The sequence below is a fragment of the Cinclus cinclus genome, chromosome 5 (genome assembly GCF_963662255.1).
Source record: "Cinclus cinclus chromosome 5, bCinCin1.1, whole genome shotgun sequence".
NCBI classification, from domain to species: domain Eukaryota; kingdom Metazoa; phylum Chordata; class Aves; order Passeriformes; family Cinclidae; genus Cinclus; species Cinclus cinclus.
The window spans coordinates 64,437,772-64,451,828 of NC_085050.1; the positions used below are offsets into that span (position 1 = coordinate 64,437,772).

General features: G+C 41.7%; 1 protein-coding gene across 5 annotated transcripts in view; it reads left to right on the forward strand.

Annotated features, from left to right (window-relative positions):
* Positions 1 to 3,629: 3,629 nt before the first annotated feature.
* ELF2 (E74 like ETS transcription factor 2) overlaps positions 3,630 to 14,057 on the forward strand; it is a 33,523-nt gene continuing 23,095 nt past the window's right edge. Inside the window, exons 1-3 of one of the 5 annotated variants that reach the window (XM_062493104.1) lie at positions 3,630 to 3,682; positions 9,127 to 9,322; positions 10,304 to 10,469. In XM_062493104.1, coding sequence (XP_062349088.1) covers positions 9,251 to 9,322; positions 10,304 to 10,469 — 238 coding nt within the window. In that variant the 5' untranslated portion in view covers positions 3,630 to 3,682; positions 9,127 to 9,250. Of the gene's footprint in view, positions 3,683 to 4,121; positions 4,259 to 9,126; positions 9,323 to 10,303; positions 10,470 to 14,057 lie in introns of those variants that run through there. The other 4 variants (XM_062493105.1, XM_062493111.1, XM_062493110.1 and 1 more) reach the window with 4 other exon arrangements.

Sequence of the window (14,057 nt, forward strand, 5' to 3'; positions counted from 1 at the left end):
ACTTGTATATTATTGAGGGAAAAATATAAATGAGATGGAAGGAATTCAGGAAAGATTAGGCTTAAATATGCAATTCAAAGGCCTTTACAATAAAATGTAAGCTGCTTTAGGAGCTTACAGTATGAATAAAATCAGGGGGGTAGATAGGAAGTGTAAGTAAATGTGAGTTGACACTAGTCACGTGTCTTCATAGCACAGAAACCTATCAGCAAGTCTGAAACTTTGCCTTAATTCTGTTGGATCTGGAATTCTTCACAGATGGAACTTTTATTTATCTGGTAATTTGACAGTGGACACACAACCAACACCAAGAATGGTTTTAAGCATCAGCCCTTTATTATTCCCCAGTACAACCTTTTATATGCTTCTCAGATGCATAACACCTGTGTGCCCTTTTTCATGATTGGTCACTACACATCAGCATTCCATGCTTCTTTTTCCTTCAGTGCTGTCCACCTGTCTTATACATCCTGTTAGGGATGAGGCTCAGCAACAGCTCCATTCCCTATGTCCCATAACCGGTTCTCCTATTTATCTTTGGCAACAGTATTTATCTTTGGCAACAGAAATGTGTGAACCAACAACTTTACAGACTCTAATTAGGTCACATATCCCTGAAAAAATAACTCCAAAGAGCTGGCTGGAACTAGATGATCGATCTTTAATGTCCCTTCCAACCCAAACCTTCTTCGATCCCATGACTTGGGGAAATATTTGTCCCTCTGTCATGTATGAAGTGGATATCCAGTGGAGTCAGCATTTGCAATACTGCCTGGGAGTGGTACTGAAGACCTGTCCCAGTTAGTACTGTGTCAAAACAGCCACCTCCATTTGGGACTTTTCCACCAGCAATAATCTTGCAGCTCTCAGCTCACTATGTAACACCTCTTTTTTTTCCTGTCAGGGCTTTGTAGGGTCTTAGACATCAACTTTTTTTTTAAAAGCAAGACCACTCAAGTGTTTCAGAGTTGTGCTAGCGAAGTGACTGCTTTTGTGACAAATACATGTAGTAAAATAAATATTCATCCCAAAGAGCTCACCTGGCAAAGACCACTTCAGCAATGTGCAAAGCATCAGCAGTATGTCCTGTGGCATCCAGAGAGTGGCAGCAACCTAAGAGGGCTGCATAGGCCAGGTGGCAGGAAAATGAACATCACCTTCACAGAAGGGCCCACTCAGAATCTGTTTTTAGAGCACCCTGAAGTGGTGGCCTTGTCACCTCACGCAGGAGCCACCGAGATGTGCAAAGCAACTTTGGTTTACTTGGCTTTTCTTCAGCTGACAGTGGGTCTGTGTTTTAGTGAACCTGTCTGCTCTTTTCCATGAAAAGGATTGAGGCAAGTGGATTTCTAATTTTTCTTGATTTTTAACTTGGACCCATGGAAAGAACAATGAGGAAAAAAACAAAACAACAACATTCAAACCCTAGAAAGTGAGCACATCAAGTCAGGACTAATTAAGCACTAAAGATGAAACTGACAGCACTTAAGTTTGCCAAGCTGCAAAAAAACTGTCATTGAGGGCTAAAATTCCCATGCAGCTGGATGTATTTCCAGCCTATAACTAGGCAATTTTTGCCAGGCCTGGCAAAAATTAATCTTTTCCTCCCAATACCCCACCCTTCCCTTGACTTGCCCTTTTCTTCCATTTAGTTTATAACTGTCATCTGCTATCTTCTATCATCCACTATTGAGATTTTAACTTTACATCTCTGTTATATTTTTGGTGCAATTCACATGCTAGACTATTAAAATAGTTACATTCTCTAATGTGTAAACACTGAATACTATAATTTCTAGCAGCAACATGGATGTCAGCTATATTGTTAATAAAAGATAATTTTTTTCCCTATATGAGTCTTGTTTTTAAAGACAAATTTAAGACCTAAATGTGATACCTCCTACCTTTTAAAGAGCAGAGAGACAACTGAAATTTTTTTTGTTAATATAAACTAGGAGGAACATCTGTAACTGAGAACATCCAAGAGTATGTTTTACTACATGTCTGGCAGGGTTAGTGTGTGGTAAAACACTCAATTTTGGTACGGTGTGTGCTTTACCACAAAGCCACAGCTCATGTAAATTTATACCTCAGCAGTGGCCACTTACATAAGAGGCTGCTGGTAGCACCATCTATTATTAGTAATGCCTGACATGTTTTTGGAAAGAAAGAATCACCTATGTTTCCATGCTTCAGGGCACAGGACTGGTTTTTTTTAGGGCTACCTTCAACCTCAGGGAAGTGTTTGTGCCATCCCTGAGTAAAATAACTGCCTATGTTACTTATCCTGGGAAACTCAAATTGTATGTGACTTGTAAATGTCAGTCAGATTCCAGAGCCTAAAGACTCCTGAAAGATTTAATTTCCTTAGGAAAGGAAGCTGATGCCCTGAAAATGCAGAGGGGAGGAAACATTCAGTTCAAATGTATAAGGAAGAGGAGCCAGAGCAGTAGAGCAGTGGGTGGTAACATGCGTAAGGCAGAAGCTGAAGACTGGAAATCAGAGCTGGTGAAGCAGGAGACGCACAGAGTGCCAAAGGAACAGCGGATGTGCGCAGTCAGATGGAAACTTAGATGTAGCAGAGGTACTTCTGCATGCAGGTGGAGGTGAGGAGCAGATGTGTGCGGCTGAACTGCCTGTCCCAGGGGCTGGGCTCCTGTCAGAAGGGAGATCCTTAAATCATTCCCTTGCACTGTCCGGGCACAGGCGGCCCAAATCGGTCTGAACAAAACAAAAACATCATCCTAGAGCTCCTTACAGCAAGTGGCTTTTCCTTGCAGAAAATCTCCTCGGCAATGTAGGGGTTTCTTTCTGTCGGTAATGAAAACGCAATGTTGAAAGCGCAATAATGAAAAAGCCCTTCTGCTTATCTCTGTGAAATACCAAAGAAAGGGATAATGGTCGAAGCCCAGTGTTTGTAAAGGAGAAGACCAATTCTGTTCAAAACTTCAGACCAGGCTAGATGAAGACAGCCTGGTCGCACACTCACTCCCTGAGCAGAGCCTGCCAGCGCATCTCGTGCAACAGGAGCTGGATCACCATTGTGGCCGGTTCCAAACCCCTGCGCTCCGTCAGGAGGGGCAGAACCGGGGCCCGCATTTCAGGACACCGCCTGGAATCGGTTCTGCATGCCCGAGACACGCGGGGCACTTCGTTCTCCTGCGGAGAACCACTGCGGGAGAACAGCACCGCACCCGCGGGACCGGAGCGGGGCGTGGGCGCAGGCACCTGTTCCCCACGGCGGGGGGGGGGGGGGGGGCAGCGACACCGCGGCGCGTTCCTTCCCTCAGCCTGGCTCCCCGCGTCCTGAGCACGGGCTGCTCTCGGCTGGGGACGCGGCGGCGGGAGCAGGGCAGGATGAGGGCCCGCTGCCCGGCGGGGCCGCTCCGAGCCCTCCCGCGCCCCGCTCCGCTCCGCTCCCCGGCCCGGGCGAGCCCCGCGCAGGCGCGGAGCGGCCGCGCATGCCCGCGGCGCCCCCGCGCGCGCCCGGCGGCGGGGGGGGGGGGGCCGGGCCGGGCCGGGCCGGGCAGGTCGCGCGCTGCGCCCCCGCCCCTCCCGCGCGGGGCGGCCCCGGCCCGGCCCGGCCCGGCCCGGCTCGGCTCGGCCCGGCCCGGACGGCACCGCCGCTTCCTGCTCCCGGCCCGGGCGGACGACGGACGCGGCCTCCGGACGCACGGCCACGGTAAGGGCGCGGTGTCGGCTCTCGCCGCGGCGGGCGGGCGGGCGCTCTGACAGGCGGCAGCTGCCGTGCGAAGGGGCCGCGGGGCCGTCTCGGCTCGGGCTGTGTGGGATGGCCTGGAGGCGGCGGGGCCGGGGGTCGCTCCGGCGGCACCTCCCACCCGCCGCAGCCGCAGTTTGGGTTTCGCGCGGGGCGCGGCGCGGCGGAGGAGCCGGGGCCGTGCCGCTGCCCGGGGCTCGCTGCCCGGCGGACGGGCGGAGGGGCGGCGGGCGCTGTCAGTGTAAACAGCCCCGGGCGGTGTGGCCTGCCGGACCGGGCCGGGCCGGGCCGGGCCGGGCCGCGCGGGGAGCGGAGCGGAGGCGGAGCGGGGAGGCGGCTGGGGCAGCGCCAAGGGGCAGCGCCTTGTTTACACAGGGCGTCGGGAGAACATGGCAGCCCGGGTGTGCCGGACACTCGCTGTCGTGCGTGATCGCTCCTGCCGTGCCTCGTCCCCGCCACCGCCGTGCACCCTCCGCGCTGATGAACGGCACAAGTCTGGCGTACTTTTCATTATACCGTGGCTGTAAAGCGTCGTGCTGGGTGAGCCCAGTTCGTGTTTGTCTGTTACCTTTTTGGATCTGTTCCCTCCTCTTGAATAATTCAGTTTTTCATTCTGCCTGCTCCCCCCCCCTTATGGCTGGTCACTGTTACCTTTCTTGTGACTTTTCTTTAGTCACTTAACTTCTTTAGCGAAGACAACACAACCTTACTGTAAGTTTAAAAACAGGTTCTGGGTCTAGTCCTTATTGCTTTTCCTTCTCTCACTCCATGTCTCCTAGTGCACAGGATTATTTGCTTTGGGAAAGGTGCTGGAAAAAGGATGGTTCTTTTGTGTGGTGCCATCAGTGACATACTCTTCATCTCTCAGGTTTCAGTGGTGTCTGTTTCAGACGCTGCCTAAAGTTTAGACTGTTACATACATCTTTATGTTCAATAGTCTCATAAGCAGCTCAGGGGCTTTAAATTCATGAAGCTGTCTAACTTAAATCTTGCAAGTTTTTGACCTCTAGAATATGCTATCAAAGCTAATTATGGAATTCTTACACACTACTTCTTTTAGAGTGTGTTTTTTGGAGTTTATTTTTTAAACTTACATCCTCACCGTTTAATTTAATTGTCGCTGCTGCTTTATTGCGTAAAATGATAAATAACTCCTCCCTACTCTGGTTTGTGGGGGAGTGGAAATGATTGTTAAGGACCAACAGTCAATTCGCTGGAAAGGGGTGGTACGAATTAAGGGAAAGTATGGGATTCTGTCGGAGGGAAGCGAAGGTTACAGGGTATCTTTAAATAGAGAGCAGTGGGAAGAGAGCCTGCTAATAGGATGAGATGCAGGCAGGTCCAGAAGAAGCCTGCTGAAGCCACAAAGCTTTTTGCAGAACGTTAATAGTTTCTGAGTGATTATAAGCTTACATGTTTTGGGGCTCATCAGCTTTAGCTACTGCACTTTCAGAGCAAACCTTGGGTGTTCAGATTATCAAATTATGTATGCACGGAAGGAGGTCTTCCAGTGTTTTAATGGGCTTGATGCATCATTAATTTGATCCCGAGTAATAGTCTCTGTGCATTCAGCAATAAATTTATTGCTTTTTTGTATGGAAACTTACAAAGTATGGTGTGGCTAGGACTACTTTACCCATCCCTTATTTTGATTTGTGTTTTATAAATTTTAGTGCTTGGTCTGAATGGTAAGGTACTGGGAGCTGCATGCATTGCATGCTCCCCTGACCCAGTCAACACAAAGATTTACTTTGTATCCTAATGTTGATACCACCTCTGCAACAAAGTTTAGCAAGAAGTTTAGGTTTTTTTTTTTTTTTTCCTGTTCAGACAGCTTTTTCAGTAACTTAATTTTTCAGTTCTTAGACTTGATGAGTTTCAGAAAAAGAAAGCAAATTTGCCATTTCTTCTGCACATACCAGTGTGAATCAGATAGCCAGAGCTGTAAATATGATCTGGGAAAACGTCTTTAAAAAGACTTTTCAGTCAGCATGAAATGTTTTACAGAGTGTGCTATGGTTTATATGTATCAGAGTGATAGTGGCAGTTACTGCTGTATTTGAGGTTCTGCATGTGAAAGAACACCTTAGTGCCCTTAGGAAGCCTTGTTCTGTTCCCTGTTCTGCAGTGATATTGGCTGGTGCATTTCTGCGTGTGCAACTAACTAAATTTTCAAGCCAACTTTTTTTTTATTTTTTTTTATTTTTTTAATTAAACAAAAAGCTGTGTGTGATGCTACTGCTAGCTGGAGTACTACATCTGTGTGGGTATCTGCATAAATCTCTCCTCAGGGTTTAGGATGTGACCTGAATAAAAGGGGGATGTTGTTCCAAGTACTCATGTGGTGATTCTGAGTGCTGTGGGAGCAGCTGCCTCTGGTCACTGCTGCCCAAACTTTTGTGTGTTTGTCTTGTTTTTGTGTATGGACGTCTTTTTTTCAAGCATTGTGTTTTGAGGGGTTTTCTGCTAGTTTCTTTTATAGTTAAAGTGTGCTAAACTTATTTGCAGACTTATATTTAGAGTTTTGTTTTGAACTCAGTCCTAAATAACTTGACTTGAAGTCTGGCCTAGAAGAGATGACCTCCTCTACCATCTTTTCCACACTGTTTTTTTCAGTTATTATCTTTAATTCTGTCGAGCTGTATGTTTCCTCCCCTGTTAATTTGATAGGTGGTTAGGCTCAAGGGAATCAACTTACTACATTTTTAGTGGGATGAGTTCATCACAGTTGTGATTTGCAATGGTTTTAAGCTTTCTGCCAGAAGCATACGAGAACAGTTTGGATTTCTTGTAGGCACACACTTGGATACATAATGTAGGTGAGATAAATGTACTGTTCAATAGGTGAATGAACTGGTGTTTTGCACCCTTTTATGACTAGTGCCCTATAGCCTCTGAAGGCTCTAATTGATTGTTTTGACCAGTAAAAGTTATAAAAAAAAAATCGAGTCTTTGTTGTGTGTTTTGTAGTGGTAAATAGTCAGAAACTTCTTGCTGTTGAGGCAAGGTATCCAAGATCCAGAATTTTTAGTTTGGTTGGGGTTTTGTTTTTTTATTATTTGGTGATGGGAACATGTAGATTTATTTTTGTTTTCCCATGAGATATGTATAAAAATAACAGCAAGAATGTTTTTGTGGTTGTGAGGGTTTTTCCAAATGTTCCAGGACTAGTTTTTCTCTGAATTTTCCACTACCAGGAAGGAGTGGACGTCAGAACTGTAACAACATGATTTGGTAATTTCTTTTGGAAGTGTTAAATTTGTTTTTTCTCCTCTGATGTTATTCTGTATTTTGCTTTATTGTAAGCATCTATCCAGAGTGGAATTAAATTTGTCGTGTTCATTTTTTGCTTTTATTTTTAATGTTTCTGCAGGTTGTTCTGTAATTCAAAACTAGCTGTACTTTGAACCAGCTTCTGTGCTGGCTGATTGTATCACTGGAAACAGCCTATTCTCTTACAAATCTGAATCATCTCTTACTTTAAGAGTCTGAGTCTAATTGTCTTTTGGCCTTTTTGGCTCACTTAGTCTTGGAAAATGTGAATTTATGAGCTGATTCCTGGAAGTGACCAGGCAGTGTTCTCCTTTTACAGGAATCAAATAAGTTGCTAGAGAGAGGATGGGGAATAGATTCAGTGTCCTGTTGAAATTTGAGGGAGAAGCAAAAAGTATCTCATAGAGACACAATACTTCTGAAACTCTTTTACCTTCTGGCTTGTTGTTTTCTCTACCCTGGCAGAGTTTTGAAGACATTGCTGACTGAATGTCAGTATGAAATTCAAATCCTGTTATATAGAGACTTTGAGTACCTCCATGCACTATTCAATTTATTCAGTCTGAAGATACCATTCTTTTATTGAATTCTGAGATTTAGCATCTCACACATCCTTCTGTGTATTTTCTTACCCCTGTAAGGTCCTTACTAGGATTTCTGCCCCACCTGGAAAATGAGGATTATCATTTATGTTCTCGCGTTGCTCAGCTTCATTTCTGTAGGAAATCTGTGATTCATGTAGAGATAGATCAGCATAAAAGTAATCTAAGCCTTCTGTAACCTAGGAGATAGAAATAAAATGTTTTTGAGAGCACCTGATCTTGTAAACAGTATTGAGTGTTTTCAGCTGCTGCAATTTGGCAGTTACTTGGCCACCTGTGTGGGATTATAGTAAGCAAAATACAAATATACAGCAGATGTGGTCTAGTATTTGATTGTTTATTTGCATTAATATTTGTTATTATTGATTGTTTGTTTGCATTACTATTCTGCATGAGAATGAAATTAGCTTTGTGATGTGCTTAAGCAGAGGTACCATATGAAGCACTGTTTGTTCATGTAGCTACGAGTCTGAGTTGCAGGAATAATGGTGATGTTTGAAACAGGCTGGAACTTCTGTGCTGCCAAATTTAAATGCAGTTTAATTTGTTTGGACTTCTATTTAGGGTTATGAGTCATTAGAAATATTTCTACTGTGTCTATCAATGGGAACTGTAAAAGAATAAAAGGTTTTGCAATAAAATGGATGCTTAATTTTTTTCTTATGATTGATTATTTTACTGTACTCATAAATTTGCTTTTCTGTTTTACATATTTTTGAATTTAAAGACTTTTGCAATAATTGATAGATACGGAGTAGGCTTTTTGTTCTGAAAATCTGGAGGGTGACAGGTGTATATAGCTCCAAGAGATGCCTGTTAAAGGCTTTTCAGCCCAAGTCTTGTCTGGGGAGCAGAGGAGGTCTTAACTTTTTTCTTCATCAGAAAGTGGTGCTAGCTTTACATATGAAAGAATGGAAAATAAAGTAGTAACTGGGGGAAGGGGGGTGCTGTTCCAAATGAAATATAGTTAGGTATGAGTTGTGCTTTGTCATGTAAAGTGGACTGCCTATGTAAGCAAAAAAAAAAGCCTTATTTTTTTTCTAAATTGTGTATACTTTTTATTTCTTTTGAAATTTATCTTATTCCCTGCTTAGTTTGCATCTGCCTGGGGAGATGAGCATTTGTAATTCTTGTTAGTTTAACCTTGCCTGTAGGAAGCCCAGCTACTCTGTATGAATCCAAACAAGCATTTCTCTAAATGTGCAAGATTAGTTTCATTTAAGCCAGCTTCCTGCTTTTGAAAAGCAGACTCATTGAGTTTGCACATTGGAGTATTGATATTTTTTTTTTCTTCAATGTGTTTTAGATGGTTCTGTTTTCTTGCAGACCTCAGTGATTGTTGTGGCCTTCTAATGGATGGGTTTTATTAAAAATGTTGGGCCAAATTCTGACTTTTATTATAGAGAACAGATCTCAGTGTTTGCTGATTGCCCTATTTTGATGTAGAGATGCAGCATGCAAGAGATTTCATAAACACTGGAAGACTTTTGAGTATAAATTATGCAAATAACATAAAATTGTTTTGTGTTTCAGCAACCTCTGCCTAGCTGTTTAAGAGCAGTGGATTGTGAATTGAAGCCTTTGATATCCTGAGGTTATCAGCATTACTATCTTCGAGAGAGATAACAGTTCTCAAAGAATCTTCGGGGGATGCACCATGACATCAGTTGTGATTGACAATGGAGGCCCTAGCCTGGAGTTTGACAGCAATGAAATAAAAAATCAAGAGGTTAGAAAAGTAAATAGCACTTACTTACTATCAAATCTTGAAACCTTTTATCTTAATTTGAAAGAAAATTTCATTGTAAACGTGCTGTGAAAAACAAATGAAATGGATCTGAGATGGTTGTGCAAGGAGGAAGAGTGCAGACATTTTTCAAATAACTTTTAGTAGAAGATTTTCTTATCACAGCAGTGGGAGCAGGAAGTTTTGAAGTCTGCAGTGCAACTGTAGACTGAGTTTAAAAAGTTATATTCTATGCTAAGCTTTCTTTAAAGATCTCAGATGTGTCTTGAGGTATAGAACAAGTTGAGCAGAACAATACATGGACCTCTTCTAAAGTCAGCCAGCACAGCATATTTTATTGTAGTTTGCATTCTTAGCAACAAATAATAAATATACTCTACTCTCCTATAGCTTTCAATAAAGAGAATCTGGCAGGCTTCTACTTCTGCAACACTGTAACTCATTATATATACTTTTACAGACATTTTGATCTTTGAATAAGTAGAGATGAGCATATAGGCTTTGAAGTAGTCAGTTCTTCTGTAATAACTTATGCACTTTACCCAAAACATGTGTTCATGAGACACAGGTCAGACGTAGATATCTTGCGGTGCATAGTCAAAGCCTTTGTTAACTTTCATCAAGCAGAGGGAGGAGAAACACTTCCCACAGCTGAGTGTCTTCATTAGAAAGTGTACTCTTTTCTAATATCTTAAGCTGTCTGGTGCTTTAAATTATAAGTCCTTAAACCCAGGAAAATATCTTTGAGATTTAGAAAGCCCCCTCTAATGGCTGGTAACCATCTTTTATTCTTTTTATCTCTTGCTTTGGAAGAAAATTTCCTTTAAAAACATTTTAAATTATTATCATTATTCCATAAAGAATGTAAGAACGTAAGAGAAAAATATTGATGCAGAGTTCAGTAGTGCAGTATTTAGAGCATTTTTTTTTCTTTTCTTTCCTTTTTTGTTTTCCTTTCTATAGGAAAATGAGCCAGTCTCTGAATTCCCAGCAGTGGTTGTGGAACCAGTTCCTAGTGCCAGACTAGAACAGGGTTACGCTGCTCAGGTCCTGGTTTATGATGATGAGACTTACCTGATGCAAGATGTAGCAGAGGAACAAGAAATTGAGACTGAAACTGTGGAAACAGGTAGACTTCCTTAACTCTTTTCTTCCATTAGGTTTTTGTACTTTTAGAAATCCCCAAGGAATGTTTGTATCCACGGGATGGAGGTCTTGGCATGGGTCCACATCTCTTTCCTCTGAGCTTAGTTTTGCTTAGGCTTCATTGGTGATAGGATTACCTTGGCAGGTAAAAATGTCACGTTACATTCAGGGTGCTGCATTGCAACACTGTGTCTCCTCCCTCATGAGCATGCAGATCTTCATTTTTTTGTCTTTGCTACGTACTTACACAGGGAATTCGCTAGACAACTAAACTTGGAGTTCTTGAAAATCAGCTGAGCTAGGAAGCTGGTTAGAATTCAGTTTTACACAGCATGAGCCACACTGCAGGGCAGCTGGAAATAGGGACTGCGTGGCTCTATTTACCCCATCTTCCAACTCTTGCCCCTTCCTGTCTGTCCCTTTTTATTCCTGCCTTTTGGTGAAAGAGTTGTATTATTGCTGGTTTGGTTGCAGGAGTGGGTGGCTAGGGGGATTGGAATTGGGCTGTCCCTTTATGGGCAAAAAGCCTAATAGATTGAAATTAACACATCTATCTATAAAATAACAAGTCAGGAATGAAGAAAGGAGTGGAGCTTTGCTGTGAAAGCTGAACTGTTCAGTGATAAGCACAAATCCTTCTGTACACCTTCTCTGCAAAGAACGTGATCAGGAGGTTTGCATGTTCTGAGGGGCACCTAAGTATGTTTGAAGTGTCTGTGGCAACAAAAGCTGTGCTGCTATAGCAGCCTAATAACGTCTGACTTTGGCTGTGATTCCTGCTGTCCTTCCCTCTTGCTCTCTTGTGTTGCTTCTCTTACTTCTCTATGCTAATTTTGCAAGAAGAAAAATAGCAAGGAGACCCTCAGCTGTTCTGTATTTTTGTTGAGTTAAATTTCTGCTGGATTAGCAGAGTGTTGGAGTAGGGAGTACGTAGAACTGCTCCTAAGGACAGGTCCTCTTGGGCACTCCATGCTTAACTGGTGAGACCCACTTGACATGGGTAGCATGTGCTCCTATCCTGTGGCTGCCTAATTTAGAGCTGGAGTTTAAATTCATGATGTAAGGAAAGCAAAACAAAGGTGAGAAACTGTCTCATCTGCTTAACTTGGCATCCCATTAAGTCTATATGCATTCCCATCAGATTAGATAAGTTTCAGTGTAGATTTCTCAGTAAACAGTGGATGCAATTGCTCATACATCCTTCCCAAGTTAGATGTTATCCTGCAGCACTGCAGCAAAAATGACAGGCATCAACTTCACAAGGTGAGCATGAACTAATGATGCAGGTTTTGGGACAATACTTAAAATTCCAGCTTACTGAAATGTGTTTTGAAAGAAGTATGCCAATTAGAAGTTCAACTAATAAATGTAAAGAGAAGTTATGAAATAATGTATTTCTTAAATTTAGTTTTGGATTATGGTAATAAAACTTTTAAGATTAAGGTAAGTGAGAAGTGAGGATGCTCTTCCCAAACTAAGCTTTACACTTAAATTTATATTTGAAAACCTTTAAGAGCTTGTACTTTGAAGGTTTTTGGATTCAGAAGTTGTTTTTTAAAAATTAAATAATGGTGTTTCTTGTAAGATTTTTGTAGATTAGTGGCTAAATTAATGGCTAATGGAACAGCTCTTTTAGGATAAAAAGCTGCTGCAAATGAACTCTATGTTTTTAAGAATAGTTTTATGGCCATAATAAACTGGGGGAAATTACAATTTAAAACTTGTAGCTCTTCTATACAAATTGTGTTATGTAAGCTGCCATTCAAAGAAAGGGATGTGCTTCCAAGGGTGCTTCCAAGCCTTGATATTTGAAAGTATAGTCTTAAAATTTATAGGACAGTTGATCTGATCATTTGGTGTCTGTGGCTGGAGATGATAAGAGATGTGTCTTGACTGCATGTAGTTTGTTTATGTTTTCTGTGTTGCTTTTGTTTTCACAGTTTGACATTAAGATGTTTTTAAAAAACTTAGTATGATAATGATATATTTAAATCAGTTCAAATATTTATTTGCTTTAATATTTTTTGATCCAAGAATTAATGGGCAGTGAGAAGCCAATAAACAGTGGAGGATAAATTAAAATTAGTAAAGATTTTAAAAGCCATGAATGCACACCTGTTCCTAAAGTCCATCTTCTAAGTATTATTTGTGCTGTGTATTGATTATTAATCCAATGTGGTTTTCATGGTGTAATTATACATGACAATGAGTAGTGGTCCTTGCACAGAAGTAATGTCCAGTGTTGGTGAAAGGAGTGCTTGGTTTGGGCTGTTCTGAGGGAGGCAGACTCGTGGGACACTTGTTGTGACCAACATGTTTTGGCACAGCCAGGAGTCTTTCTGAATTATTTCTCATACAGAAAAGAGAGAAAGTATGAAAGCCCTAAGAAATATTCATTTTGGTAACGCACCATTATTAGCAGTGTATTGCAGGACACTGAATGTTGGTGTGCTGTTTTTAAATTTTAATTTTGTAGTAGAGATACTGGGCTGTGGGTAGGTAGCAATTTAATGTAGGAGAGAGGTGGTAACAGGTGCCATGGTAATTGTTAATGAGAAAGCAGGCTAAGACAGTAAACAAGGTACAATGTTTAAAGAGCATTTTAAGGTGTTAATTTTTTGAAGTACATGCCTTTATTATGCTAATGCTCCCAGTTTAGAGAGGTGCAACAGTTGGATTTCTGTACATCTTAGAAGAAAAATCTATTATTGCTAGTAGTAGTAGTCTCAGTGGATTCTACTTCATAAATGACAGAATTAATTGGTACAAAAATTTTCATGTTATTTGATAAATGTATCATTGTTGCACCAAGAACAAGTAGACTCAGTACCTTTTGTGATTCTAGATTCTACAGGCAGCATGGTAAATATATTACTAAAACCCATCTTAAAGAATCCTTGGCAAGACTTGTAAAAGATCCCTTTTCACATAATACACCCTTTCCTCTTGGCCAGGGACCTGTTTTTTTCCCTTTCTTGTGGCAGTTCATTGGCAGTTCCAATGACTACTGATTTACGTGGTTTATAGCATTGCAACACACATTCAAATAGCCTTGGGCTCCTTCGCAGTTAATTTAAAGCTTCATAATTTATTAAATTGTAGCATTATTCTAGCCTGCAGAGATAGGGATCAGTACCCTGTGTGAAAAATGTTGTAGGGAAGTGCTGTGGGAAAACTTACTTAGGACACTAAAGAGATGATCTATGCTGTGTACTGAATGGTTCTACTTGTGGTTTGCTGTTCTGTGAATGGATTTGACACTGTGTGGACTATAAGGACAATCAGTGCTGAGACAAGGGTAGAATCAGGATCTGCAATGTTGTTTTTAATTGAAATACTTCTTACATTCTTGAAACCACAATTCAGATAAAATGTACTATATGATTGTTAGAAATACTCATGAGGTTTTAGTTCATTCTAGTGGAGTATGGGGGTTTCCCCCCATCAAACTCCTTCCCACTAATCTATCTTGATTCATTAATCAAGGATCATTATTTCTAATTAATCCATTAACTGTAAAATTAATCCATTAACTACAGAAGTAAAACCCTAGTGTCTTTCAGCAAACAAC